Source organism: Boeremia exigua (assembly GCF_020726555.1).
Source record: "Boeremia exigua strain MPI-SDFR-AT-0100 chromosome Unknown C7974scaffold_2, whole genome shotgun sequence".
NCBI classification, from domain to species: Eukaryota; Fungi; Ascomycota; class Dothideomycetes; order Pleosporales; family Didymellaceae; genus Boeremia; species Boeremia exigua.
This window is the reverse complement of record NW_025763519.1, coordinates 313,510-340,645: the sequence shown is the minus strand read 5'-3', so window position 1 is coordinate 340,645 and position 27,136 is coordinate 313,510. Positions and strand designations below refer to the sequence as shown.

General features: G+C 56.4%; 15 protein-coding genes across 15 annotated transcripts; 7 read left to right on the top strand and 8 right to left on the bottom strand.

The window, feature by feature from the left end:
• Nucleotides 1–284: 284 nt before the first annotated feature.
• Nucleotides 285–1,874, bottom strand: C7974DRAFT_303564 (S-adenosyl-L-methionine-dependent methyltransferase; the record flags this gene model as incomplete). Its single annotated transcript, XM_046137951.1, has 2 exons — nucleotides 285–1,420; nucleotides 1,490–1,874. The coding sequence occupies 2 exons, from the start codon at nucleotides 1,872–1,874 to the stop codon at nucleotides 285–287; spliced, it is 1,521 nt and encodes a 506-aa protein (XP_046001058.1).
• A 1,388-nt stretch (nucleotides 1,875–3,262) lies between these two features.
• C7974DRAFT_384773 (uracil phosphoribosyltransferase-domain-containing protein) lies at nucleotides 3,263–4,359 on the bottom strand. The gene is made up of 2 exons (XM_046140885.1): nucleotides 3,948–4,359; nucleotides 3,263–3,900 (listed from the first exon to the last, which is right to left on the bottom strand). The coding sequence occupies exons 1-2, from the start codon at nucleotides 4,122–4,124 to the stop codon at nucleotides 3,385–3,387; spliced, it is 693 nt and encodes a 230-aa protein (XP_046001057.1). The 5' UTR covers nucleotides 4,125–4,359; the 3' UTR covers nucleotides 3,263–3,384.
• A 269-nt stretch (nucleotides 4,360–4,628) lies between these two features.
• C7974DRAFT_303504 (CrcB-like protein-domain-containing protein) lies at nucleotides 4,629–6,413 on the top strand (the record flags this gene model as incomplete). The annotated part of the gene is made up of 2 exons (XM_046137948.1): nucleotides 4,629–5,023; nucleotides 5,228–6,413. 2 exons carry the CDS (start codon nucleotides 4,629–4,631, stop codon nucleotides 6,411–6,413), a joined length of 1,581 nt encoding a protein of 526 aa, XP_046001056.1.
• A 705-nt stretch (nucleotides 6,414–7,118) lies between these two features.
• C7974DRAFT_446407 (U1 small nuclear ribonucleoprotein of 70kDa MW N terminal-domain-containing protein) lies at nucleotides 7,119–8,396 on the bottom strand (the record flags this gene model as incomplete). The annotated part of the gene is made up of 2 exons (XM_046145596.1): nucleotides 8,076–8,396; nucleotides 7,119–8,026 (listed from the first exon to the last, which is right to left on the bottom strand). The coding sequence occupies exons 1-2, from the start codon at nucleotides 8,335–8,337 to the stop codon at nucleotides 7,119–7,121; spliced, it is 1,170 nt and encodes a 389-aa protein (XP_046001055.1). The 5' UTR covers nucleotides 8,338–8,396.
• Nucleotides 8,397–8,502: 106 nt separating this feature from the next.
• Nucleotides 8,503–9,129, top strand: C7974DRAFT_384768 (mitochondrial ribosomal protein-like protein subunit L51). Its single transcript, XM_046140884.1, has 2 exons — nucleotides 8,503–8,551; nucleotides 8,598–9,129. The coding sequence occupies exons 1-2, from the start codon at nucleotides 8,513–8,515 to the stop codon at nucleotides 8,970–8,972; spliced, it is 414 nt and encodes a 137-aa protein (XP_046001054.1). The 5' UTR covers nucleotides 8,503–8,512; the 3' UTR covers nucleotides 8,973–9,129.
• On the bottom strand, nucleotides 9,130–10,294 carry C7974DRAFT_384767 (Triosephosphate isomerase). Its single transcript, XM_046140883.1, has 4 exons — nucleotides 10,060–10,294; nucleotides 9,938–10,008; nucleotides 9,500–9,890; nucleotides 9,130–9,454 (listed from the first exon to the last, which is right to left on the bottom strand). Exons 1-4 carry the CDS (start codon nucleotides 10,095–10,097, stop codon nucleotides 9,208–9,210), a joined length of 747 nt encoding a protein of 248 aa, XP_046001053.1. The 5' UTR covers nucleotides 10,098–10,294; the 3' UTR covers nucleotides 9,130–9,207.
• Nucleotide 10,295: 1 nt separating this feature from the next.
• Nucleotides 10,296–11,073, top strand: C7974DRAFT_384765 (zinc finger CHY domain-containing protein). The gene has a single exon (XM_046140882.1). It carries the CDS (start codon nucleotides 10,691–10,693, stop codon nucleotides 11,051–11,053), a length of 363 nt encoding a protein of 120 aa, XP_046001052.1. The 5' UTR covers nucleotides 10,296–10,690; the 3' UTR covers nucleotides 11,054–11,073.
• Nucleotides 11,074–12,528: 1,455 nt separating this feature from the next.
• C7974DRAFT_460335 (glycoside hydrolase) lies at nucleotides 12,529–13,866 on the bottom strand. The gene is made up of 3 exons (XM_046146136.1): nucleotides 13,201–13,866; nucleotides 12,922–13,151; nucleotides 12,529–12,862 (listed from the first exon to the last, which is right to left on the bottom strand). Exons 1-3 carry the CDS (start codon nucleotides 13,556–13,558, stop codon nucleotides 12,698–12,700), a joined length of 753 nt encoding a protein of 250 aa, XP_046001051.1. The 5' UTR covers nucleotides 13,559–13,866; the 3' UTR covers nucleotides 12,529–12,697.
• A 945-nt stretch (nucleotides 13,867–14,811) lies between these two features.
• C7974DRAFT_384760 (uncharacterized protein) lies at nucleotides 14,812–15,918 on the bottom strand. The gene has a single exon (XM_046140881.1). It carries the CDS (start codon nucleotides 15,898–15,900, stop codon nucleotides 15,007–15,009), a length of 894 nt encoding a protein of 297 aa, XP_046001050.1. The 5' UTR covers nucleotides 15,901–15,918; the 3' UTR covers nucleotides 14,812–15,006.
• Nucleotides 15,919–17,426: 1,508 nt separating this feature from the next.
• Nucleotides 17,427–18,654, top strand: C7974DRAFT_372050 (uncharacterized protein; the record flags this gene model as incomplete). The annotated part of the gene is made up of 6 exons (XM_046140051.1): nucleotides 17,427–17,698; nucleotides 17,747–17,834; nucleotides 17,891–18,091; nucleotides 18,169–18,234; nucleotides 18,290–18,593; nucleotides 18,623–18,654. 6 exons carry the CDS (start codon nucleotides 17,427–17,429, stop codon nucleotides 18,652–18,654), a joined length of 963 nt encoding a protein of 320 aa, XP_046001049.1.
• Nucleotides 18,655–19,050: 396 nt separating this feature from the next.
• On the top strand, nucleotides 19,051–19,419 carry C7974DRAFT_286614 (uncharacterized protein; the record flags this gene model as incomplete). Its single annotated transcript, XM_046137627.1, has 1 exon — nucleotides 19,051–19,419. A coding segment is annotated over one exon (369 nt), but the record flags the coding sequence as incomplete, so codon positions are not given.
• Nucleotides 19,420–19,633: 214 nt separating this feature from the next.
• C7974DRAFT_94472 (uncharacterized protein) lies at nucleotides 19,634–21,345 on the bottom strand. Its single transcript, XM_046147565.1, has 2 exons — nucleotides 20,972–21,345; nucleotides 19,634–20,793 (listed from the first exon to the last, which is right to left on the bottom strand). The coding sequence occupies exons 1-2, from the start codon at nucleotides 21,122–21,124 to the stop codon at nucleotides 19,774–19,776; spliced, it is 1,173 nt and encodes a 390-aa protein (XP_046001047.1). The 5' UTR covers nucleotides 21,125–21,345; the 3' UTR covers nucleotides 19,634–19,773.
• A 115-nt stretch (nucleotides 21,346–21,460) lies between these two features.
• Nucleotides 21,461–22,543, top strand: C7974DRAFT_384751 (uncharacterized protein). Its single transcript, XM_046140880.1, has one exon. It carries the CDS (start codon nucleotides 21,634–21,636, stop codon nucleotides 22,333–22,335), a length of 702 nt encoding a protein of 233 aa, XP_046001046.1. The 5' UTR covers nucleotides 21,461–21,633; the 3' UTR covers nucleotides 22,336–22,543.
• Nucleotides 22,544–22,566: 23 nt separating this feature from the next.
• C7974DRAFT_384740 (uncharacterized protein) lies at nucleotides 22,567–25,400 on the top strand. The gene is made up of 6 exons (XM_046140879.1): nucleotides 22,567–22,778; nucleotides 22,835–22,849; nucleotides 22,907–22,938; nucleotides 23,000–23,996; nucleotides 24,054–24,862; nucleotides 24,955–25,400. The coding sequence occupies exons 1-6, from the start codon at nucleotides 22,766–22,768 to the stop codon at nucleotides 25,102–25,104; spliced, it is 2,016 nt and encodes a 671-aa protein (XP_046001045.1). The 5' UTR covers nucleotides 22,567–22,765; the 3' UTR covers nucleotides 25,105–25,400.
• A 132-nt stretch (nucleotides 25,401–25,532) lies between these two features.
• C7974DRAFT_408641 (uncharacterized protein) lies at nucleotides 25,533–26,999 on the bottom strand (the record flags this gene model as incomplete). The annotated part of the gene is made up of 1 exon (XM_046143342.1): nucleotides 25,533–26,999. One exon carries the CDS (start codon nucleotides 26,997–26,999, stop codon nucleotides 25,533–25,535), a length of 1,467 nt encoding a protein of 488 aa, XP_046001044.1.
• Between the last annotated feature and the right edge of the window lie 137 nt (nucleotides 27,000–27,136).

Genomic DNA, 27,136 nt, shown 5'->3' with positions numbered 1-27,136 from the left:
TTGATGTCGGCAGGGATGGTAAGACTGGCCAGCAGACAGTGAGACTTGAGTATGTGTGGGTATTTCTATTCTACAGAGACTCGGCCGATGAAGCCGGCTCGCATCGCATCCCATTCGCGCCCCAGAACCGTAGAACCATAGAACGGAAGAATGGCCGAAACCTGGACGCCTCGAGTATATGCCGCCCATGCTGTGCTGTGTTGCGCTCGCTATGCAGACTCCCCTCCCTCTTCCTCTCCCCCTCACCTCTCCGGCTCCTCGCCTTCCTCCCCTTACATACCGACCTACCTCACCTTGGTAGCAATAAAGTACTCCACGCTCTCCCCCGCCCAACTCACACAGTCCGTCCCGCTCTCAAACCGCTCCTCCTCAAACAACCCCGCAATACTCTGTTCGCCCCTGACCCCGCCCCTGCCCCCCGCGCCAAAGCTCTCCAGACTAACCACGCGGGCCCCGATCTTCAAGTCCAGGAACTTCTGCAGCAGCGCATTGTTCAGCGCCTCGCCAAACACCTTGTTGTTGACGAGCACGACGTCGGCGCGCGCAAGCACCTTGTCGATGGCCGGGCTCTCGAGGAAACTGCCGTGCAGCAGCGTCATCGGGCCCGTGGCTATGTGCCACAGGCGGGCGCGGGCGCGCAGCTCGGCGGCCTGCTGGGACGCGAGCGCGGCGGCGAGCGGCATGATCTCGATGCCGTACGAGGCCGCGCCGGTCTGCAGCGCGGACTGCAGCACGACGTTGCCGACGCCGGAGCCCAGGTCCACGAATGTGTGGTGCGACGCGAGGCGTGTCTGGGCGAACACGCGGTGGATGAAGATCGGGAGCAGCTCGCCGTAGGTGGTCTCCTTGCCCTTGACGCGGCGCAGCTTGTGGGATTGGGGGGACACGATGCGGGAGTATGTTTGCTGGGTCATGTGCTTGACGAGGGAGAGGGGCAGCGCGGGGAGCGCGTCGAGGGTGCGGGCGATGGAGCCGTCGGCGACTTTGGCGCGGACCAGGGCGTTGAAGCGGGATAGCTCGAGGGCGTAGTCGGTGAAGGAGCCGCTGGCGGCGGCGCGCTTGAGGATGCGGACGGGGCCGGTGACGTCGGAGGAGAGTTCGGCGGAGAGGTCGGCGGGCAGGTAGTGCGCAATGATTTCCTCGATGCTGAACTGGATGTCGCCGAGCGGGTTGTATTCGGACGAGTCGGTTGGGACTTTGGCTTCGAACGACTCGGGCGGCAGCGGGCTGGGGTACTGCAGCTCGAGGATGGGGTGTTTGTTTGGCCCGGGCCAGGCAGGGCGGTAGTTTTTCGCGAACTCGCCTCTTGTCATGAGCAGGCCGTGTGTGAGGCTGCCGCGCCGCAGACGGTCGCCGCCTGTCCCTGTGTGCCCGTCTGTTCCGTTTTTCTGCCCATCTGTTCCATTCTTCTGCCCGTTGGCTGCACTCTTCTGCCCGTCTGCTCCATTTTTCAGCCCGTTCGCCGCGCCCTTCAGCCCGCCCGCCGCACTCCTCTCCGCGTCCCACCGTATCCGTATGCGCCGGTTCGGGTCGGGCTCGAGCTGGCGATTGCTGCTGGCGGGCTCAATACTACTGCTCTTCAGGCGCTTGCTCGCGCCCGCGACGGCGAGGCGGTCGCTATCCGCATCGCTCTCGGAGTCGCTGCTGGCCCACAGCGGCGGCGTGCTGGGCGACACCTTGCGCTTGCGGATGTTGGAGACGGCGGGCGACTCGCGCGCAGGCCGCGGGCGCTGCGCCGCCGACGAGAGCTGGTAGCGGGTCGCCGACGGGCGCGCGGCGCTGCTGGGCCGCGACGGGGTGTGCGGGGCCGGCGGCGCGACTTTCTTCAGGATGGTGACGGTGCGCGTCTTGATCTTGGGCTTGCCGTCGAACATGGCGGGCTGGCGAGGGGGAGCGTCGCTCGTGTGCGGGGCGCGAGCGGGAGGGTCGCGGTGCCGGAGGTGCGGTGCATGTGGCGGAGGAATCGAGCCGGCGGTGTCAGGTCAAGGTGCCGGGGGACGGCGAGTTCAGTGCCTGTAGGGCAGTGCCAGTCAAGTCAGGGCCAGTCGGGCAGTGTCAGTGTCAGTGCCAGGTAGCAGCGGTATCAGACGAGCAGGCTGTCCGCAAAAGAAAACCAAAACCAAGGCCAGCGCCCCGTATCCCGAGCGTCTCCCGTCGCCCTCAAACCACGCGCTCACGCAGGCAACCACTTGGAACCTGCGCCCCAACGCCGGAGAAAAGCAGCCCTGCAGCCTGATTCGCCGCTCCTTGCCCTGCGCAGCGCAGGGATCCCGAGCCAACAGCTTGGCGTCCCCGTTGCGTGGTCGCGATCCTGCTCGCGTGCGTACGGGATATTTCCCGATCTGAGGACGAACATGTGAATTGGGGTCATTGAGATGGTAATATCAGCCGACTCGACTCGCTGAGTCCTGAAGGGTTTTGGCTGCTGCAGTTTGTTTTCGATGGAGAGGTCTCGTGACCTGCTTACGAGCGCAGATGTGACAGACGTCTGTGTCATGCAGTTCAGCATGCAGTTGTATACGCGTGTAACTCTGTATATGTTCCTATCCTATAAGACCTCCTTGATGATTCTACATGAGTATCAGTAAGGGTATGTAACAACACACATCAACAAGGAGCTACCTAGGCCGAGCATAACGTTCAAGGATGCACACAAGCAGTACCACATCTACACCCAGCATCCAGACCTCGGGCCCGCATGCTATTCGAGAACGCCATATATACGAGTGAGTAGTGAGTGACGAAACAGAGATTTGATGGATACAGTGAGGTTTGAAGCCAACAGCGAGGCTAAAAGCTCTGAATCGAGGTTTGCCTACACGTGCCACGGCTCAACACAACAAACACTTCTTCGTAGCGTGCAGACGCATCGATACTACCTACCAAGCTTCTTCAGCATGAACATCCACAAACGCAGTCTCTCACTACAAACACAGTCTTTCAATACAAACACAGTCTCACACTACAAACACAGTTCCACACTCCCTGCCCACGCAACAGCCCACCCACGCACCAACCAAGTCAACAAATACTTCGGAACCGCTCCGAAATGAACCGTTTTCTCGATTCGTACGCGCCCTCGATCTGGAGATTACGTTCAACGGCGGGCACGCTAGGGGGATCTCGCTAGCGATATGCGTACAAATTCTGCGAAACTCTGTTGTGGGTGGAGGCGCTTGCTATGTACCTAGCAACGGAGAATTCGGCATGGGGGGGCGGGATAAGGTTTGGTGGGCTGGGATGGGGTTATGACCGGGGTGTGTATAGGTGTATAGGTGTGTCTGTATACAGCGCACGAGCACAAACAAATAGCACAACGCCTGCATGTCAACTCCAGTCATGTTCAAGTTTTGATAAAGTCTACACGTCTACACATCTAGACCCCTATTTCCCAATCGTCCCAAACAACCGATCCCCGATATCGCCCAACCCAGGCTTAATCATCCCCCGCTCGTCAATCCCCTCGTCGCACCCACCAACCCACACCTCGACGCCCTCCCACTCGCCACACGCGCGCGCCAGCCCGTCCCTTGTCGCCAGCACCGCAATCAGCAGGACGCGCTTCACGCCGTGCTCGCGCAGCGTCTCGATGGCAGCGGCCGCGGTCGCGCCCGTGGCGATGACCGGGTCGACGACGATGGCGAGGTCGGCGGGGCCGGGGGCCGTGTTGGAGGCCGAGGGTGCCGCGTGGTAGGGGAGGTTGTTGTAGTATTCGACGGGCTGCAGGGTGGTTTTCTCGCGGTAGAGACCGAGGTGGTGGACGGGGACGGGGGCGGGGAGGAGTGAGGAGAGGGCGGCGACCATGGAGAGGCCGGAGCGCAGGATGGGGACGAGCGAGATGGCGGTTGGGGCCGGGGTGGTGGTGGTTGTGGGGTAGGGGTAGCCGAGGGGGGAGGAGTCCTGGGGGTGTTAGTGGGGGGTGTGAGAGATGTGTACAATAGACGCACGTTGGGGCCGGGCTGCGCGGTCAGAGTCGCACCCAGAGCCTCATAGCCGATCATCAGGGCAATCTCGTGCACCAGCGTCTGCACATCGCGGGACCCTGAGGAGGCGGAGCGCAGCTGTGAGAGCTTGGCCTGCAAGCATGGGTGGGTGGAAACGTGGGCGTTGGCGGGGAGAGACATGGTCACGGGAAGGGAAGTGACGGACGGTTGGTGGACAGATTGAAGGCGGCTGTAGCCAGCTATATTGCAGTCTGCGGCGGCGTAGACGCGTGCAGGTACACGTAGAGGGCAGGTGACGATAAAGCTACCCCACTGCTATCAGCAGCGAGCGGCCGGCTCCGCGGGGTGCGAGGCGCGCTGCGGTTACTGGCCGTCGGCGGGGGCACACGCGAGCGCGCATGGGTTTTCCCTGCACGTGTCGACGCGCCGGCGGTATGCCCTGTGCGAGACCCGTTTGGGCCAGCGGTCGCAATGCGGCGGGCCAATTCTCCGCTGCTACCACAACAGAGTTTCGCAGAATCAGTAACCGCTAGCGGCATTCCCCTAACGTCCCGCCGGTGAACGCAATCTCCAAATCGAGGGCGCGTACTAATCGAGAAAGCGCCCGCCGACGCCCACCATGTCCGCGGGCTCTGCGAGTCTGCAACACTGATACGAGCGGCGGTCTGTCACGGGAGCGATACCATGGCCGACGCCGACGACGAGCCCTCGCGGCGCGAGTCGCACTTCAACGAGCAGCGCGCCAGCCTGCGCTCCGACACGTCCCACAGCGAGTCCAACCCCGACCGGTCACGACACCACAGCCTGCGCGAGCAGCGCCAGAGCCTGCCCCGCACTGCAGAGCACGCTGCCCCGGACCGTGCCGACAGCGAGACCCTGCCGACGCCTGCGAGCCCGTCGCTCGCGCCCAGGACCCGCCCGGAGACGACAGCACGTCGGGAGGCACGGCGGGAAGCAGCACGCCGCGAGAAGGAGGACCGCCGCAGCAAACACTCCAGCACGGGGCACGACTCGGCGACCTCGACGTCCAAGGCGCGTCCGCGCACCGCCTCCAAGGGCCGCAACATCGACGACCTGCTGTACGCCGCGTCGCTGGACAACCTCGACTTCCTGTCGTCGCCGCCCGACGTCCCCACCGACCGCGAGCAGTACTGGCGCGCGACGCTGGAGAATGATGCGAGCACCGCGAGCAACCTGCAGCGCACCGCCCGCCCCGCGGAGCCGCGCACCCCCACCAAGCAGCGCTCCCGCCGGCCGTCCATCTTCTCGCGCTCCAACCCCAGCTCCTCGCCGCAGTCCCAGAACATCACCGCCCTGCCCACCATGGCCGACGCCCGCCACGCCTCCCCCGCCGACCGCTACCACCAGTCCTTCGCCACCCCGCGCGCCCGCCGCCTCGCCCGCGCCCTGACCGAGCTCTACACCGTGTCCTTCCTGATCTTCTTCGCCGTCTGGGGCACGCTGGCGCGCCTCGGCCTGCAGGCCCTGACCTCGTACCCCGGCGCGCCCGTCCTGTTCAGCGAGCTCTGGGCCAACGTCGCCGGCTCCGCCATCATGGGCTTCCTGGCCGAAGACACCGCGCTCTTCCGCGAAGAATGGGGCGGCGCCGCGCCTGCTGCCCTGCCCGCCGACCGCCCGGCCTCGCCCACCCCGGACCCCGAAAAGCACCACCCCGTGTCCCGCGCCGCGCACGCAAAGGTCAAGAAGACGATCCCCCTGTACATCGGCCTGACCACCGGCTTCTGCGGCTGCTTCACCTCCTTCTCGAGCTTCGCCCGCGACGCCTTCCTCGCGCTCGCAAACGACCTCCCCCCCACCGCGCCCCGCGCCACCGGCGACTCCGCCATGGCCCTCCTCGCCGTGCTCCTCACAACCACCGCACTGTGCCTCGCCGCGCTGAAAACAGGCGCCCATCTCGCCGCTCTCATGCGCCCATACACCCCCGCCCTGCCCTTCCGCGCCTCCCGCCGCCTGCTCGACCCGCTCTTCACCCTGCTCGGCCCCGGCTGCTGGCTCGCCGCCGCCCTGCTGTCCGCGTACCCCCCGCACCCCCCCTGGCGCGCCAACGCCCTGTTCGCATGCGTCTTCGCGCCCCTCGGCTGCCTAGCGCGCTACTACGCCTCGCTGCACCTCAACCCGCTCCTCTCCTCCTTCCCGCTCGGCACCTTCGCGTGCAACGTTTTCGGCACGGGCGTGCTAGGCACCGCATACGATCTGCAGCGCGTGCGCATCGGGGGCGTGGTCGGCGGGAGCGTGGTCGGGTGCCAGGTGCTGCAGGGCGTGCAGGACGGGTTCTGCGGGGGGCTGACGACGGTGTCGACGTGGGTGCTGGAGCTGGATGGGTTGAGGCGCGGGAGGGCGTATGGGTATGGGCTTGGGAGTGTGGGCGCGGGGGTCGGTGTGTTGGTTGTGGTTATGGGGAGTGTGAGGTGGGGGGTTGGCTGGGAGGCGGTCGTGTGCGGAGCATAGGTGTAGGTGTGTGTGTAGGTGTGAGGGGTGTGTGGATGTGAATGGGGGGAGATTTAATGATTGATGTAATGAGGGACGTGTAATGGCTAATGAGCGGGATTGTATATATCTCGGTAGAGTGTAATCTGGTAGTGTGTATATTTCGGTAGTGTATGACTTGGTAGTGTGAATAGGTAATAATATCAGAACATGCATCGCATTACCATCTCACATACAACTTCGCTGCGCTTCAGTCTTACAGCACAGCATGCCATTGTGAGAGTTCAAGAGCTGTCCTACCTGGATGGTGATCAAAGGCGGGATACTTACTACCTACCTACCCCCGCCCCACCTACCGTGCCCGCGCGCCAAAGAAACGTAGAATACAAAGTGCATCACCAGCGCCGTACTGTGCTATTTCGTGCCGTGCCGTGCCATGCCGTGCCGCCGTGCCATGCCTACCCTGCCATGCCTACCCTGCCATGTCTACCACCCACCGTTACAGTACACTGCTCACCCCTGAAGTCGTTGGTTTCGACTCTGGAACCTCGCTGCTGCGTGAGCCATGCGAGCACACACCCCTCAAGGCGCCAGCAAGAGAAGCGAGCCATCTGCGCGAGTAAACAGCTTACCCTCCAAAGCGAAGCGTTTCATTCATCTTACCCTCGCGACGAAAGGCCAATACGAAAAGGGAGGTAACCTTGACAAACCCGTGCGCCGGGGGGGCTAGTACCGTCTGCGCGTGCTGCGGTCATCGTAGCTGTCGCCGTCGTACGCGCGCTTGCGCGAGTCGTCGCGGCCGCCGTAGCTGTCGCGGCCTCCGCTGCCGCGGTCGCGGTCGCTGTGGCGGTCGCGGCCCAGGGGCTCGTTGTTGGCGCCGCTGGAGCCGCGGTCGCCTCCGCCGCGTCTGTCTCCGCCGCCGTAGCGATCGCCGCCGCGGTCGCCGCCACGGTCGCCGCCGTAGCCTCCGCCGCCGCCGCCGAATCCGCCTCGTGGCCCGCGAGGACCGGCAGGGGCGCCGTCGGGGGCGGCGTAGCCGTTGGAGCCTTGGTAGCCGATGCCGCCACGGCCGCCTCCGTAACCGCCGCCGCCGCCGCGTCCGCCGCCGAAGCCCCCTCGGAAACCACCTCGATCGCCGCCGCCACCGAAGCCCCCGCGACCGCCTCCTCGACCCCCAAAGCCACCGCCAAAGCCTCCTCGACCTCCAAAGCCACCGGGGCCGGCGGGCGCACCGAAGCCGCCTGCAGGACCCGGGCGCGCGGCAGGGCCCTTGGTGTAGCCGCGGCCTCCCAGGCCTCCGCCGTAGCGACGAGGACGCCAGCCCGAGACGGTGCGGCCACGCTCGACGTCGACGAGCACGCGGCGGTCCTTGATCTTGATGCCGTCCGTCTCCTTGTAGGCGGCCTTCATGTCCTTCTCGCGCTCGTACACGATGAAGGCGTAGCCACGCTTCCGCTTCTTGGGCGGCGCGTCGGGCGGCGCGGTTGTGTCCTCGACGATGCGGATGCGCTCAATGGGTCCGTAGCGGCCGAACTCGCGCTCGAGGTCGTCGGAGGTCGCGCCGTACGCGAGACGCGAGACGAACAGCGTCTTGAAGGCGTCGCCTTGCACCTTGGGGTCTTCGCTGGGCTTGTCTGTATGGTGTCAGCATATGCGGGTGGGCGAGGCCGGATCAACACGCACACTCATGAATACCCTCGGTCAGCAGCTTCTCCTGCTTCTCCTTTTTCTCAATCTTCTTGCGGTCGCGCTTCTGCAGCCAGCTGTCCGTCGGCACGTAGCCGTCATTGTCCTTGTACTCGCGCATTGCCTGCAGGTACTGCCCGACGCCGCCAATCTTGGGCGTGCAGCGCTTCTCCGGCGCGTGGTCGATGGGCTCGACCCAGCGCAGCGGCGGGCGCGGGGCGAACAGGTTCAGCAGCATCGGCGGAAGCTGGTACGTCATCTTGAATGCAGGGCTGGATGCGCTCCAGCTGCGGTGTTGGGGTGGGGTGGAGGTGGTGGATGCGGAGCGCAGACGGCGAAGTTGCGCGTCGGGTTCAGGCAGATTCGCGCACGTGACTCGAGTTTTCGCTCGACTGCAACACCACGGCGCACCGCACCAGCCATCGACCGCCAACATGCCTCTCGCAGCGACCCGGACGGTCGCAAAGGCCCAGGTGCGCTCGCCGACCCCCGTCCACGCACATCTACTAACCCCCGCAGAATGGCGTCGGCGCCTTCATCCTCCAGTGCAAACGGCTCGAATTCCACTACTGCAACTGGTGGGGATCCTCGCGCGGCATGAACGCCTTCATCAAAGCCTCGCTGCCGACATTCGCGCAGCGCAACCCCGCGATCGAGTTCTCCGTCAGTCCGCGGCCGCGCAAGCACCCCGTCATCATCGCACACTACATCAACGGCGCCACACGGTCCATCTGCGTCAAGAACCTGCTGAACGAGGGCGTGCGCGAGAAGGCCGAGATGCTGCGCGACAGCAACGGCGAGAAGAACAGGAAGCAGGGCAAGCCCGTCACCAGCATCAACGAGAGCGTGAGGGGTATCTGGTCGCCGTTCCACGGGGCGAAGATCAAGATCTGAGCATGGCGAGACGGTTGGGAAGAGCCAATGCAGCATCTTCTGGACCACCGGTTGTACGAATATCTGGCATGGACTGGCGTATTTGGATTAGACATGTACAAATGTACGAATACTGTCAGCATAAATGCACACACTACACGCACGCAAGAGGTTCAGATTGTGCGTTCACTTTTGTTCATTATCAGGTAGCTCATGTCATGATATCCAACTACAGTCTCGGCGCGCCGCCATGGATTCACGCAGAGTTGGCGTTGATGATGTCGACGAACGCGGGCTTGAGCGACGCACCACCGACCAGGAAGCCGTCAATGTCGGCCTGCTTGGCAAGCTCGCTGCAGTTCTTCTCGTTGACGCTGCCGCCGTACAGGATGCGCGTCTTCTCGGCCGCCTCGGCGGAGACCTCCTTCTTCAGCCACTCGCGGAGCGCGGCGTGGACGTCCTGCGCCTGCTGGGTGGTGGCGACCTTGCCGGTGCCGATGGCCCTGGTTTTTATTAGCTATGCAGTTGGGAATGTCAAGAAGACTCACCAGATGGGCTCGTAGGCGATGACGATCTTGCTCCAGTCGCTGACCTTGTCCGCGACGGCCTTGAGCTGCTTGGTGACGACGTCGACAGTGGTGCCGGCCTCCCTCTCCTCGAGGCTCTCGCCGCAGCAGAGAATAACGCTGATGCCGCCGTCGAGCGCAGCCTTGGTCTTGCTGGCAACGAAAGCGTCGTCCTCCTTCAGGATGGTGCGGCGCTCAGAGTGGCCGAGGATGGTCCATGTGATGCCGCTGTCCTTGAGCTGCTCGGCGGAGATCTCGCCGGTGAAAGCGCCGTTGGGCTTGTCGTAGACGTTCTGGGACGCTACCTCGATGCCCTTGCGCAGGTGCTCGCGGGTGAGGAGCAGGTAGAGCGCAGGGGGGGCGATGACGACCTCTGTCAGCTGTCAGTGCTGTCTTGCTGTGCATGTCCACGCTACTCACCAGCGTTGGGGTCGAGCTTGGCGTCGTTCAGGTTCTGGACAATCTTCTTGATGGACTCAATAGAGCCGTTCCTGTCGTTCGATCAGCTTCTGCACCAGGAATCGAGCGCCTTGCCAACGTACATCTTGAAGTTGCCACCGATGAAGAATTGACGTGCCATCTTGGATGCTGATGTGTGTATAGGTATGGAAAAGGGTATAAGGGGGTATCAAAGTGTGCAAAATGAGGTTGAAGGAGTAGCGGTGGTGCAATGCGTTGTTGAGCTCTGCGCAGACTACCTAAATGTTTCCGCTGGCGGGGTCGGTGGTGGGGCAAGTGACGAAGTGCTCGAGCTTCCACCAGCCCTCCGAAGCTGCCCGAAAGCCTGCTATGCTCGGCATTGAAAACACTGGAGACGCGGAGCTCGTATGAGTTGTTTGGAATGCGAAAGAAAGTCACCCGAGGCGATGGACTTCGTTGAATGTGCCACTAGCAGTTTTGGTACGGTCGTCATGAGCAAAGGTCCGTCTACCGTACCTGTAGCTGAACAGACTCATCTAGGAAATTCGCCTTCTCTATCCTAGAGCCGCCAGTTCCACACCCCATGAAAATCTATTGAGGCTCTGCCAAAATCCTCCCATAACGTCACTCGCAAGGATCCAACCCATTCGAAGCAACAAAGTGGATCTCCGCTCCGACACACTAGCTCAGCCCTACCAACACCCCCCGAAGTCCACCACCAAAGTTGTGACCAAACCACCCACCCCGAGCAAAATGCCCTCCAACCCACCGCCCGTCTACGGCCTCGCCGTCACCCCCCTAACCCAATGCACCCACTGGCACACCCCGCTCGACATAATCGCCATCAAGCACTTCTGCTGCCAGAAATTCTACGCCTGCATCAGCTGCCACGACGCCCTCGAGACGCACAAGTCGGGTGTGTGGCCGGCGAGTCAGCGCGAGCAAGAAGCAGTGCTGTGTGGAGCGTGCAAGCACGTGCTCAGCGTGGCGGAGTATATGGGGTGTGGGAGTCGGTGTACGAGGTGTGGCGAGGGGTTTAATCCGGGGTGTAAGAATCATTGGGATTTGTATTTTGAGCTTGGGGAGGGTGAGGTAGGGTCTTGTGGGAGGGGTTAGGGATTGGGCGGTGGTGGTGAAGGAACTTGAAGGGAGATCATTGGTGAAGTTGTGCAGATCGGGTCGGGCTTTGCCGGTGTTGTATATGTACTCTCGAGTCGAGTGTTATCTGACGAGACGATTAGGCTGGTTCTTCTACTTCGATCTTGATTTTCGGTTCAGCTTTGGTCTTGTGCTCTCCAATGAACACCTTCTGCTTGACGACAGGTGTGGTGTCGAACTTCAATGCTCCAGGAACCTATGGATTTACGCTGGGATCGATCCTGGCCTTACCTCTGGACCTGTCTCTCAGACTTATCCGTGACACCTTCTCGATCTCTTCGCGCTTGAGCTGTTTGCTTCTCGACCGCTGCTATATTGTGGGACGCCGCCTTTTCCTTGCCTCTTCGCGCTCGTCTTCTTCGCACTGGCTCTCTTCTTGTTATTTGCGAAGCCTCCAACAATTTCTCCTCCATGCTCCATTCAATCATGGCATGCTGTAGAGTAGTCTTCTACGTTTCGTCACTCCTCTACTAGGATAGCTCTGCCAGTCACGAAGTTTTCGGTGGTGCCTGCAGCAACAAAGTATGCGTGGTCTGAGCGCTCACTCTCTGCGCGTTTCTTTAAGACGTTGATCCCGCTTGTATATGATCAAGTTCTCGGTGACGTTGTTGGGTTTTGTGCAAAAGGCCCAAGAGGAAATTCTTCTTTATGGTCGAAGCCAGCGCTGCTCTTCTTGGAATTTCCCCAAGTCTACACATCTTGAGTTACCACCGGTATGATGGAAATGCATTAGTACTAGCCATAGCATCTATCGAAAACGCATTAGGTGGGTTGTTGATTGAGGTGTGATCAGAATGTTGGGCGACGAGGGCTGGCTGACGGAAAAGGGTGTTCGTTTCAAGAGGAAGAAGCAAATGCACAGTAAGTCACAAACAGCACTCAATGATCCTGGCCAATGCGTCGCTGACAGTGCATGGCTGTGTGTTGGGTATCAAACTATGGATCTTGTAGTGGTATGCGATCATTTCCAGTAAGTATGCGACCAACTCGTCGAGCCGTTTACCCATTGTAATCTCCTACCTGGATCATCGTACGACTTCGGCTACTTGTACACAAGCACCATGAGAGTTGCATCGATTAGATGAGCAGCTCATTCGAGGAGACAACCAACCCCGCTGGTGTCAACTGTGTAAATATCGGCAAATTTGACTGTGACCTGGAGACTCGACAAAACCAAACAAGGCTGCCAACCGTGATCTCGCTCCGTGCACGGGTCATCAATTTTGCCCGAGCCGTGGTGGTAGGTTGTTGATTGTTCCATCTTGATATTAAAGTGTTTGGCATATATAAGCGCATATCAGCCACATTAACCCAACAAGGATGCCTTCAAGGTGGGGTGCAAGCTATGACATTGAGCGGATAATCACCAGGATAAAAACAAGCAAGCAAGATAAACACAATCTAACAAATAGATTGAGCAGAATATTAACAAGAAGCCATGCAACTCTCTACCTCTCAAAAGCCACCGGTATCAGCGAAAAGAATATGGACAAAAGCCCCGCATGGCCTTCAAAATCAGTGAACAAAGTATTGACAAGAAGCCCTTCAACATCAGAGAGCAACAACTCCAAAGTCGCCATGGCCCTTTCCGTCAGTCAACGTCTAGTTCGCCGCAGTCCACAGAGCGGGGCCGGGGTAGGGGTAGCTGGTGGCGCCGGTGTAGATGTTGAACATAACACCGGGGTCATTCCTCTTGTACAGGCTTGTGCCAGCAACACCGGCAGTGGGGGCAACAGTGCCACTTCCGGTAACCCTAAGGTTCAAGCACTAATCAAAAGATGTCAGCAAGTCTACTCAGATCCAAGTCAAGGACGTGAAGGGCGTACCTGGGGGTACATCTGGGCGCCGTTGTCGCTCTGGCCGCTGTGCAGGGCAATGATCTCGTGGCGGATGACGTAGTTACCGGCGCGAAGGTTGCGGGGGATGACGGTGGAGGAGGTGAAGTTGCTGCGGATCATGTTGTCGGTGACCCAGGTGTTTGTGCTGGGGGTGACCAGGCCGGACTGGGAGATCTTGGACCAGCGGAGCGCGCCGGGGGTAAGGGTGGTGCAGTCGCCTGTGTGGGTGTCAGTATGCCGTTGTCTTTGTACTCGCGGGATACTCACCGTTGCAAGGCGCGATGTAGTTAATGATAGGGCCCTTGTGGCTTTCGGGCCAGGTGTTCCAGTAGAAGTTGACCGTAGAGCCGGCGGCAGCGGTGGCGTAAAGACGTCCAGCTATCGCGCTCTTGTGGCAGTTGATGTCGGCAGTGCCCATAGCTGCGGGCTCGACGAAGCCGTTGTCCTGGTTCAAGGAGTCCCAACCACTGGTCTGGGGCCTCGAGTTGGCAGGAGAGTAGAACCACACGGGGTCGGAGCCTTTAGCCCAGGCGCTGCCAGAGTTGATATCCCTGACGAAGCCGTGGGCAGACACAGTGTCGAGGAGAGTGGCGACAACGCCAACGAGGAGAGCTGCGGAAAGCATGTTGAAGTAGGTAGTGAGAGTTGGATGTTGAAGTGAATGGACTGGAATGGAAATGAATGAAGATGATGATTTGAAAAAGCGACGATGTTCTTGTCTTATATACTTTCACACCTTGTCGCTGTGGATGCTCCTGATACAACAGACAGTCTACGGAGTTCGTGTTTCCGCATCGTCATCTATCTCCAAGCCTCTAAGAAGTTGGCGTACCTTGCCCGGCGGCGGTACAATACCAATACTACTGGTCAATACGGCGCGGCCTGTCTTGTCATTCTTGGTGGTGGCTCTCAAGATGCCAAGAAATGCGAATGCAGTAACGCAGTCAGTCGTGGTCGTGACACAAACGGATTCAAATGAAACAGATATTACCGAGTCCGCTTAGACCGGCTAGATGCTTCCCCGGCAAAGTGCCGGAGGCTGACGTGCAGATCGCGACATAGTGTCGGATATACAGTTAATCTATTTCCATCGGCATCTTTTGACAACGGGCCGTTAGCGAACAACCCTTAATCACCTTCACGGCGACACAGAGTAGATCGTCTGCGTGCACCGGTCACCTGGGCATGTTCCAAGGCTTTTGATAGTCTACAGTCGTTATGCACTGTTATTGTGGTGGCCTGAGTTCTACATCTGCGCCTCTGCGGACGAAACAAAATGTTTCATTGGCGCATTGGGTTACCATATTCTCGCGATCTGCACCCGTATACCGCAATCTCGCTTTGACCTAGAGCCGAGTTTTGTGTTGCTGAGAATATGGGGGAGTCTAGATCCAGAAGCTCCCTCAGGGCTCAGGTGAATGAACAGACTCCGTTGCGTGCACCGTTGAAGATCCGAAGACTCTCCTCGAAGTGAAGTGATGAGCAGTTCGATTTCCTCATCCGAATGTTTGGAGAGGTTTGTGCTGGGGGCGTGATTGGGATTTATTGCCAATGCCACGGCCTTGTGTCAAGTTATGAAGCCGGCGAGAAGAGGAAGTATTCAAAAGCGTCACCTACTGTTGTGATGTTACAATAGCGCCTTTAAAGAAGACGTGAGATCAATTGCGCACATTGATGATGACTCCCCAATCGTGACAACTTGCTCAATATGTGCTCAACTATACAGCAAAGGATAAACATGAAGGTCAAGTGTGCATGGATTTGAGGAGTGGGATCAGTACGAGTGTGAGTGTACTAGGACGCATGAGGACGGGTGTCAACAACCGAAAGGGTTAGTGAGAGGTCCATGATTTAATTCCACCGTTTAAAATCCCCATTGGGATTTCTAGGGAAGTGGTAAAGCGTGAAACAATGTTGTCAGGTAATCGTTCCGAGCAGCCCAAAAATTCCCGAACGAACGAATAGAAATAGAGTGCTACTAAAGTGGTAATCATGGACCAAGTGGGGCATGGTCTAGCGCGCGGTTCGCGTGCTGCTACTGTCTTTTGCCAAGTAGCCTGATGTCTGTACTTCTTACATCGGCACGACCATTTTGAAGTTGACTTTTTGAATCCTGCATGGCTTGGTACTGATCCAAGTTTTTGGGGAAACTGTTTGGACTGTTTTTCTAGCAGCCTCGAGGCCTCCCTCACAATTTACTTTCTTATGATTGCTTTGCAGGATCTTTTCGCAGATCTCCAAACCAACTCTTTCCTGACAAGCGATCCCCCACAAGATCGCCGCAGAGGCGGGGCTTAGAAGTGACTCGCGCTCATCAAGCCTGGCAACTACTTCATGCAGCTCCATGAAAGCCCACGACATGCCAATGAGAATATCCCGCTGCGTTAGCCATTGCATGGATAAAGCCCGCATCCACCTGGAGAAAGCGACTGAATGTGCGTTGCACATAGCTACGACTTCCTGCAGATTAGTTGGCATTTGAATGTCCGCCCGGCTGCAAATCTCCAGCCCTATTTCGACAACACCGACTGATCTGCCCTCATTAGTGCGGTGTACTTCGTCTATACCTTGACCCTCGACATCAAAATCGCTTTGTGCGCGCAAGACTCGAACGATAGCAGAGTCAAAAGCATCTGCGCGTACCGATACAGAAGGTAGGGTCTCGAGAAGGGTCGGTGACGTGAACCACAATGGAAGGAAGTTGCGAGGTGCCGAAGGGCCAATACTGAATTCGGCACAGAGCTGCCAGGTTTCTTCATCGAGTGTGGGCATTGAGACATTAGAAGTCGAGACGACAGAGTCATCTGCAAGAACAGTCAAGCCCCGAGAAGCTTCTGCTGAAGGAACTTTGGGCGATCGTCTGGTGAATTCGTAGTAGATCCTAGGATTTGGCTGCTCGGATGATTCAAGCTCATCGATGCAAGCTTCCACAACCTCTACTTCAGTCTGGGTGAAGCTACCAAACATCTTGCCCTCCCAGTACAGTTCTTTGACAAGTTTGCTCTTCTCGCTCTTGCCCCTGACAACCCAAGGCTTGCAGTTGCCCAAGTCCTGAAGGAAGTCGCTCTACCATTGATCATCAGCAAAAGCATTAGCAAGCCAACCTACTAAAGAATGACGCCTAATCTTCAGAAGACTGCCGCAATGAATCTTGTGTGCTACGAATGCTTCAGCAGAGAAGATTTTTGGAAGTGCAGCTTCTGTCTTAGTGCGAGAAGAAGGTCCTTTTGTCTGCAATCTCAGCGAAGGACTCTCAGGGGTTGTTGGTAAGCCTTCTGTAAGGATAGATCAAACCTGTACTCGTTTCTATGTAATACGTGCAGCTTCGTGTCCTTCATCTCACTCAGTAAGCTCGATGTAGTTGGGGACTGCAGCCAAGGCCTCGCCTACGCGGCTGTGCCGGATGAAGCCAAGAAGGCTGGAATAGATTTGATCATCAGCATACATTGCCTCAAGCGTAGGCGGTAAGGATCTGCCAATGTATGCAGACGGTGGCGCAGCTTTTGGACTCGACATGTCGCTCAGGATTGTTGAAGGTGGGGTAAAGATGCTTTCGAAGAAGGGCGTGATCATTGTATACACTGGAGTCGCGATCCCGACCGCAGATCCTGGTCACGACGCGTTCTTCGAGCAACTGAAGACTGTTAAGGTTGCTGAATCGGTCGAGTACACAGTACTGCACCCAGATATGTGGCCTGAAGAGATCGGACGCGGCGCGTATGCAGACGTTGGTAGAATACAGGTCGTTGGGGCCGTGTTGCGGAGATGTTGAGCACGCATGAAGCGAGTGGGGCAAGGCACAAACAATCTTCCGTCCGCCTGTGCGACAACCACCTTGGCCCCCTGATCCTCTTTCCACCTACTCAAGAGCGTCTACACGACCAGGGCCCATGAGACAGCTACTGGGGACCTATATTCTAGAGCGACCCAGGTATTGGGGTTGTTGTTCCTAGGTGTTTAGTTCACATGCATAGTGACGAGGGAACAAGACATGTCTCATCTCGACTCGAATGCATGCTTGCTGTATGGTGGGACAACATCTGACATCCCTTCGTAACCGGGCACAGAAGCCGACTAGTAGATCCATCGCATATCAAGATCAAAGAGCGTAAATGAGCCGCCGGTGCCTGAGTACTAATCACTAACTTCTCAGCTTAGCCAGCATAACCATTCAGTGTTTCGTCAAAAACGATAAGTAACACCACTCTCACAGACATAGTTGGCAAAACATGCTCGCACCTGAGGCGGCGACATCGGATCTCGTCAAGCGACCAAAACGCATTCCAGTGCATCTACCATCGACTCCACATGTCCTATCGGAGATGGCATGGCTTGGGAAAGTTTAATGCTTTGAATGTCAAGATGAGTGCATTCCTGGACATTGCGTTTCAGGAAGTCGTCAGCAGCGAATCAGGTTTCTCTCAGAAAGCTATATAAAACTTGCTCCCTGCGAGCATTATTTTCTGTGTCGTAATTCCACGACTACCATTAAGATGCTCGTCATACTAAGCTTCAGCAGGCTCTTGCCCTTCGTTTGGTCATTTTTGTCCTTCACAGCTGCACAAAGTAATATGTGCGGTACCCTTGGCTACCATGAGCAGACCAAGTCATCTTACTTTATGGGCAACTTCTTCCACAATGGTATAACGTCAACGCTCGGTTTATGTGCCGCATACTGCAAGAAGGACGCGAGATGTAAAACCTTTCGCTACTCATATTGGAGCGACGCGGATGCGCAGTATTGCGAATTCTTCAGCACGACAGTGTAAGTACTTCAGGACATACAAGGGTCCAGACTGAAATGACAGTTCAGCGCATTGAATTTCACGGTTGATCGAACGTCGCCGTACTCATATTACGATATCGGCTGCTCTTTCCCTCCTTTTGAAGAAACCCGCACGGTAACCACTACCACGACTACCACCTCATATGTTCGTATTACACCCACTCTGTTCAGACTGTCACTTACATCGCCACGATCGTTTCAACGACACCAGCATGGACGACCACGTTGACCGTCACCAATGCTGGAGCCACATCGACCTCGATTTCTATACAGAACGTCACGGCGCCAACAAAAACAGTCACCTCTACCACCTCAACCACTCAAACTATTTCTTCCACCACGACACGTACCGTAACTGCGCCAATTAGAATAGTCAGCGTTACGACGCGGCTTACCTTAACGCGCACTCTTCCAGCATCAACAAAGACAATACTGTGCCCGAAGACTAGGGTGGGCTGATTCACGGCCACCTTCACTCGGGCTCACTTATGTCAGTGACGAACTGTCAGATGTCTGTGAGTACAGTGAAGGTATAGTAACTTGGAAGATAAGAGACTGACTGTTATGCAGCGCTTCCGAGGTTTTGCTGGGAAAAGGGCTCAAACGCTGCAAGAGGTTGCCTGCATCGCGTGGCTCGCTGTCATGGCGAAGATTTTGGTGGGATATTCCCAATACGCGCAAAACCTCCTCTCCTACCATAGGGCAGAATTTAGTAGTAGGGGGCAGTGTATCCTTACAGTGCTAACTAAAATGTGGGATGTCTCCAAAGTAGACTCCCACCTTTGCGCGTCACCTAGCGCGACACCGGATCGCGCTCCGGAGAGGCGCAGTCGCGACTACATCGCCCAAACTTTGCGTATGACGCCATGGCTTTGTACGCCTGACTTACTTAGCACTACACAGCCAACCCGATTACTCGAAATGATATGGGCTAAGCACAGAAAGGTTTCGGTGACAGATGGTGAGCAGGCGAAGGGTGAGGTCCGAGACAAGCTTTACGATATGCGGAGAACCTTGCAATCCGCCTTGGATCCGCCTTCGTCATGCTGCGATCCCGGTGAGTGTCAGCGGTAATAAAGCAAACACGAAAGTGCGCCGCGCGCCAGTACGAAGTCGTTCAGCGATATATATATCAGGGTCTCCAAGTTATTGGCATGATTCAGTCCTGGAGTATACCACCTCAGTTCCACACACACGACCCTAACAATAATTCATCATGTCCGAATATCAAAAGCCCGTCAAACAACATGTCAACGCCTCAGACACAGATCAGACCACACAAAGTTTAGCCCCTGCGTATACAGAGCCGTAGACACCCCAGTCTTCATCGCCCAGCCAAAGCTGACAAAAGCAGCAACCCCCCACCAGCCTACACCGCCGATGCTGCGACCCGCGATCTACTTTCGATGCGCGAAGGCGACCCAGAGGAGAAAATCGATGTTCCCTTCGTGTACAGTCATGACAAGAAATCGCTCAAAGACTATCTTGCGTTCCGCAACGTAGGCACTGTAACGCGCCGTATTGTGCCGCGGCCCATGACGCGCAGGCTGTACAACGAGCGTTATGCGCATGACGCCGAGGGCAACCTCGTAGGTACGGGGGTCATGGCGCCGGATGCTGGGCTTGTGTTCATACCCAGCAAGGGGACGGAGCAGGATCTCCTGGACCAGGTCAGTCGGATGGCGCATTCGAGGAAGAACCACGATCCCAGTGACTTTGCCTTCCAAGATGGGCATGGAATGGCGCCCATTGGAGGTGGCTGGGGTGTGTCCTAAGAAGCTGATCGATCTGTGGTGGCAGAGGAGTTTAGGTCTGGATATAGAGTGTAGTGAGGATCGCAATGTTCAATTTCCTCGTTCGTTCAACTGATCCGTTATCCTTCTTGGTTGTAACATACTGGCGAAACCCGCAAGATCGGCTTTGGTCCTGAGCTCGTCTGCGTTCTCCCCGGTGGGAGAAATGTGCGCGGCCTAGCGGCAGGTGTAATGCTCTCGTTGTGAAGGCGAAAGCGGTGGTCTCTGAGATAGTGTTCTTGTGACGAAAGCACTGTATCCTCAAGACTTGATCCATCCGACTCTTTTAATAGGCCAATCCAACCACGGTCTATGCTCACGGGGCATCAAGTCCCAGATACCGCTCATTACGTGGTGTGTCCATCCTTGCATATACCAGAATTGCTCCAGGACGCGGATCAAAACTACGAAATGTGCGTAGATAATCATCGGAATTGGGTCGCGCTGCTGCAGGCGCTCAAGAAAGTCGTCTGACATCCGGAAAAGCCACCCGAAGGCCACATGGTACTCTCCGTCAACACCTTTGTATCGATTATCATACATCTCCCTAAGAATGTCGACGGCATTCAAGTCATCTTCATGACTGGGAGTGTCCTTTGTCAAAAAATCCACATGCTTCCGTAGATCGTCAAGTTGCTTCTCATACTCTTCAGGTGCCTCCTGAGCTGGTAAGGGGCGACCCTTGGCTTTTGTTGCAGGGGCATGAGTTTTGACGAACTGCGGGCGTTCAATGCTCGCAAGTGTTGTTCTTATACCACGGAACATCATCAGCCAGTCCGATCTCTGGTCCCGTCCAAAAGCGAGGTATTCACCAGGTTGCGGACCACGACCCCAGCTGATGAAGCAGATCATTTGTACAGCGACGAGCACGGCATCGCAGTTGCTTGGACTCAAATTAGCAATGCTCGGTGTTACCAACACAAGCGCGCGCTCGTAGTGGTGGTCGGCTGTAGCAGTATATTGCTCACGTTGACTGGGTCGACAGTGCGCCAGATGCAGCGCGGTAAGTGCAAGCATCAGGTGCAAGACGTAAGGGTTTTCAAAGCCTATTTCGGCCATCTGGGTCTGCCAAGTAGTGCCTGAAGTCATCCAAGGTGAGACCGAGAAGCATGTCGAAGTTGTGTAGTGGTAGGTAAGCTCGATCTCAGATAGTGGCAATCCCTCGGAACTGGCGTGGTTGCCGCTGCTAGCAAGTGACGGCGAGCCTGCTGGAGGGCTTATAAAGTCACAGATAACCTGTCGACGTTTGCAATTCCCACATTCTGGCTTCTTCTCGTCACACTAGAGGGGTCAGCACTGATCCAGTTTCCTTTCAAGTTGTACAGAGAGGCTGCTATCATCTCATTGCTCAAGACCGAAGAACTCCAACATAAGTTCATGTTTGCAAACTGTCCAAATACCACATCTTTCTGACATGTTCAAGCATACCACTATGCAAGGGGTATACAGTTGGGCGTACCTTAATGCGGCGAGTCTTGCAGTTCTTGCAGCCAGCGCGCGATTTGCGATGTGAGCGTCTCGTGATCTTCCTCTCATTATGCCCGTCCTGTTCATTCGCGGACGGCGAGGCTGTATTAGAATGTGCTAAAGACAAAGGCGAGTCTTGTTGCATGTTTGATGATGATTCGGTGGACGAAACGGTGTGCTGGACAGGGAGTGCGTATTTGAAGCGAGGAAAGAGCGCGAACACGAACGCGCGGCTGTCGTCTTCCCAAGCGCCGTGACCACGCCGGATCTTCGTGCACCAACTACACCCTTTCTCTGTTTCGCAAGCCCTGCCTGAATCAAAAGATAAATTCCTGGTCTAAAATTGGTCAAACCAGGTAAGGAAAGAGATCTCTTTAGCAGGCACTGGCACTCAGCCACGGATGCAGTTCGGTGTTCGCGCACGTGCATGACTCGCGAATACGCAAATCCTCGTTTTCTCTTTCAATACGACAGTAGTCGTGGCAGAGTTTGGTGACAGTGAGGTCAGGGTGCATAGACTGAGACTACTAATTGCTATTTCTGGTAGTTCGTGACAGATATAACCCCTCAACCCCTCACCTGGCTTCCGTCCGACACATTCTGCAGATTGCACCCACTTTGCACTTCCCAGGCTCATCTCTACATCAAACTACAATGGGCAAACCTACACAACCTGAAGCACCAGCTGCTACTTCCAACGATACGGCTTCTTTATCCTCGTCAGCGAAAAACGCCATGCCTGCCGGCGCGCCGCCGCCCATGCCTCCACCTCCTTACTTCAAAACACAATTCATCGATCCGAGCTCTTTCAAATCCGCTGTCAACGACAAGCTCGACCAACCCCTTTTGTCGCTATTTCGCCTTAGTGTACGGATACTCCAGCTCATTTTCGCGTTGGCCTCAGGCATATCCTATGCTATTGAGTTGTCGCACGGCAATGGACGCGGCGAAGCATCAGGGAGCTTCGTATTCTCGCAAGTTGCGTTTGGCGCTACAATCGTCATGCTCATCATCAACGGCTTGACTGTGCGGTACTATCGCATCTCATGGATTTTTGACTGGATCCTCACGGTATTCTGGTTTGCAGTGTTTGCCGTTTTCTTCAAGGTCTATATGGGAGATGCCATGACGCAAGCGTATGAGGGAGTCAATCTCGGACGTATGAAACGAGCTGTCTGGTGTGATCTCATAAATGCGCTGCTGTGGTCGGGGAGTGCACTCTTCTCCACAACGATGTGTTGCTCCGGCATGAAGGCGTCTATCAAAGGGAAGATTCAGAACAGAAGACAGAGGAAGGAGAAGGTGAAGATGATGCAGACGCTAGGCCAGATGGAGACAGGAACTATTCAGACATAACAGTACCTAGAAGCCAACATGTAACGTTCAGCACTTCGTAGGTATATCACCAGCTGCATAATTAAGCAACTCTCTCAAGCAATTTTTTTGTCGACTCGGATTCGCCTTCAGCCACGAACTTATCACCGTCCGGGTAATATGACGGGCAATCACAGCGATGACCCTGCCGGGTGTATTCGCTACCGCGATCGTATGAGTACTAACGTTGACGATGGTTGCCGCAGGAGGGCTGTGTGCGGGCCAAGCGACAGGGGCGGCTCCCACCTCGGCGGCTTTGCGACTCTTCTGCACCGGTGGGAACCTCCCTTTCCACTTCCTGCACCCCGTGGCCGAAACACGATCAGGAAGGATCGATACAGCACTAGCTTCTTCGCCGCATGCTGTCGTGAACCTAACGCCTCGATGCAGGGCAGGACTGGGCTTACAGACGATGGTGTACCGAGGTGAGTGTGACCGGTAGGGCTGACGCGCCCACGAATTAGCTGACACCCCACCAAAGGCAAGCCATCATCAGGTGCGTAGGCCTTTCAAGTCTCGCGCGATACTCCGCCATGACTGACTTTTGTTCAAGCGTGTGGAGAATGTAGAAAACGTAGAAGCAGGGTATGTTGAGATCTCATTATGCAGTTGACTCGCCGTGCATCTAGCTTATCATTCATCGTAGTGTGATCAAGCCACACCCTGTGGACAATGCGTCAAGGCTGGGCGCACATGCCCAGGATATCGCAATGCAGTCGATCTCTTGTTTCACGACGAGAGCGCAAAGTTCGCCAGGAAGAATAAAGGCCAGTCCTCTAGATCAACAGCAACAACGACACAGAAGAAAGAGGACGCACTGCAGAAGGTTCCACCCGTCAACCTCACCAATATTGTGATATATCAGCCATGGGAAGACCTGGGTGTTCACTTCTTCATGTCGAACTACGTCGGCACAGACCCTGATGTATCACAGCTGCATTACTTCCCCAATTTCTACGCGACGTCGGGTTACACTACTACTTCGTCACTGAAAAGCGCGATCGTTGCCAGTGGGTTGGCGGGCTATGCCAGAGTTGCTCGCCGTCCTGATCTGATCGAGCGGTCAACTAGGACGTATGTTTCCGCTATACGAGACATCAACACTGCATTGTCCAATCCTAAGGATGCCGTTGACGATACCACCCTCATGTCGATCTTGATGGCAGCGATGTGGGAGACTATGTTGGTTTCGCCAGAGTCGGGTATGCACAATGTCAGCAGACATCTTGAGGGTGCGATGTCCGTTGCGTACCTGAGTCTACAGCGGCGACCGCCAAGTGACGTTTTCAAGGCGTTGCTTACCACTTTGGTTCAGAGTGTAATTATGAACTGCTGGATTCAACATGTACCCTTGTCGCCTAGCTACAAGCAGATCAGACCCTTTGTACCGGACAAGATCAATCCGCATTCAGTCCATGCAAGACTTGTCGATGTACTATCGCGAGTGATCGAGTTACGAGATGATCTCAAGCAAGGGCCATATCAAAGCCCAGATACGATTATCCAGCGAGCTCTGAGACTTGACAGCGAGTTGAAAACGTTTATTAACGAGATGCCGAGCCACACGTTGTTCGAAAAGTGCTGGATGCCGACAACACAGGCAACCGAAGTACAGCAACTGGCATACAACTCGATGTTCCATGGTAAGCCCTTGATGCTCTCATTCTGCAGACGCGTGAACACTCGCTGACCTGGAAAAGTCTATCCACAACAATTCGCTGGCCATCTCTGGAACAACGTTCGATCTTCTCGCATACACCTGCACCAGCTCATCCATCAGCAATGCTCTATGCTACTGTCTCTCGGCATTGGAAGCGCGCACACCAATTTGCATCTACAAAGATCAGCGTCTGAATCCGTTACCATTGTCCTTGCCGAAGAGATATGTGCAACCATCCCACAGTTGCTCACATACTCCGACTATCTCCATCAATTCGTGGAGTCGACCGACATCACGCTACCAACCCGCCCACGATCACGAAATCGAAGCGACGCAACTATGACATCTGGCTTCTCAGAACCCACAGACTCAGCGCATGAAGATTCTAGCTCTAATGTCTCATCACCAAGTCCCTCCAACGCATCGAGTCCGCACTCTACATCCACCCATTCCTCGTATTCATCCAGCAAAGATACTTCCAGGACCTACACAGCAAAAGTCCCTCTCTTTACTCCTGGCGCGCTCGACCCCGCAAGTGCTTTTCACCTGTTACTGAAGCTGCACAACCTCCTGGTTATCCCCTGGCTACCTTTCAGCATGCAGTCCTGGGTCCAAGGCCGAATCTCCTGGATCGAGACCAACTCCGATCCCTACAGTGCTGGGCGCATGCTAGACATGGTGCGCAAGCGGCCTTGCGATGGCTTTCCCGTTAGCGACGCACCAGGCCAGGTACCCCTGGGAGGAATCTGCAACACGGTCGCGCTCACATCGGCCGACCAGCGGCTCTGGTTTCTAGCGCACAGCTGGCTGTTCGTGGGCATCGATTGGAACGCGGACTCCTACTCTGAAGCAAGTCGCCCCCGCATCTGCCCCCTCGCAGTGCCCCGTCTCAGTCCTCTCGCACTGTCTCTCGCACTGCCTGGCTCGACTAACGGCAACAGCAATCCGCCACCGATCCCGCAGCAACCGAGCACTCAGCGCAGCAAGCCACAGCCCACGAAGATCTCCCCGGCGACAACACCGTGCCATCGCCCCCGGGCAACGAGGCGACAGAGGCAAGGACGTCCAAATTCTTGAAGTGCATGTGGTAGCAGGACCTGACTGGAGCAGCAGCAGAGGAACATGAGACGCCGGGTGCAAAGAACGACGACGCAGACGAAGACGGATGAGTCCATTGACGAGTTGCGGCATGATGCAAAGTTGGTGTGGAGAAAGCCGCACTGGACGTTTGGATGAAGGGTGCTGTTAGGCGTACGCGATATAGGCACGAAGACTGCCCAATCGCAGACGGAGTCTTAATGCAAGACTAGAGTACCAAGCAAGAAACATAACAGTGAATGATAAATTGTTTTACAATTTCACAAGTTGGATGTTGACATTCCCTGATCAACGCTGTTCCAGCGCCTTGCCGCGAAGCACTTTCGCAAGCAGGCTGTGATCGAACGCCCGCTATGTAAAACGCCTGAGTGCCAACTACTATTGTTGGCATGCATTCATGATGGTCAAGTTGACAAAAGCATCAGTCCTTCGTGAGATCCAGTTGTCTCTGTTCCCACGCGTCCAGCGCCTTCTGCAACCTGGCCTTCGCCTTCTCCCCGCCATCCGTGAGACCCTTCTTCTTGTTCTCCCGCAATAGTGTCCATACATAAGCCTTGGGCACTTCGTCAAGCCTCTTACCCTTGAAGCCGCCCTTCTCAAATGTATAGCTATCCACTTCAGACTCGTAGAGACCCTTGGGGTATAAGTCCACAAAAGCTTGCCGCATCTTAGGATCGTTGTGGTACTCGTCCGAGTTGAAGATGGCGCGTAGGTACGATATGGGCAAGCTGTCCATGCGACGGCCGCGATATCTGCCGAAGGTGAAGCAGTAGTTGTTCGGACGTCGCGCCGCGTATGCTTGTGGTTGGACTGCAGTAGTGGAGGCGAAGCCAATGCCGTAGCGCGAGGGCTCAGCCATGGACGTGTCGCGGGTTTGTTCAATAAGAGAGAACTCTGAGAGCGGAACAGTCAGGGAGAAAGGCGGGGGCGGCGTGGTGTTGATACCGTAGCGGCCGAGGGCGCCTAGGTGGTAGGTCCCTTTGACTGGGTAGGAGAGCACTTCGCCGGTCTGGACAGATGTGTAAGGCTGGCGTGACTGAGGATCGATCTCTGCAGGGACAGACATCGTGCCGTCTTTGTATAGTGAGAGAGCTGCGATGGCTTCGGCAGTCGTGAACATGACAGCCCTAGAAGGGACACGATGAGGCTGTGCAGGATTCCACCGTGTAGTTCTGTCCTTGCTCTGTTGAGCGGTCTCCAATGCGCCTGCCCGGCCCGTCATGTTGGCGTTACTACCATTGATAGGCTGCCAAGGCAAAGGACCGGGCCTCTCGACCTGGTTGAGTGTTCTCATAGTTGCATCAGCGACCGCAGCGTCTGCCTTGTCCACCTCTTCCAGACCGTCCTCATCGAACTTTAGTTCCGCCGTTCGCCGCTCAGCTGGCGCAACAGGTATCCTTGCCTTGCCCCTCCGATTCGAGCTTAACGTATATCGTGAATCGGTATCATCGTCGGAGTGCTGTGAAGCGACAGGCTGGGATCGTTGCGTGGGTTCGTCGTCACTCGAATCGCTGCTTGTTAAGTCCACCCCTGCAGGCTTTCGTGTACTAGCGAGATCCGCACGAGTTTTCTCGATTATTGAGCTATTCTTGCCTTGGGCTCTTTCCTTGCGTGTTTTGTGTGTTGCCTTGGCTGTCAAAAGCCCGTTTGCCTGTCTTGATGGCGACGCCAACGGTGGCACTGCTGGTGCTGAACTTGAAGGCACAATCTTCGCAGTGCTTTTCACCTTCTTTCGGCGCTTAGCCAAAGGCTGGCTGAGCGGCTGCGTGGTGTTTGTTGTTTCTGGCGTTGCAGTGTCGTTCTTTCGTCGTCGTCGTTTCACGCGTGTGAAAGGCGGCAACTGGATTGGCACAAAGAAGTCTTTTGATTGTCGGCGTGTCGTCACCATGGTGATCGCGACTACAGTGCTGGCGTTCTGCAGGCAGCCGTGAACGACTGACTGTAGCGCAGGGAAGCTGTGGAAAGATGATGCTGTGTTTGTGAACTTTTGGAGTTGGCGCTAACGCCAAAAAGTCTAAGGCAGTC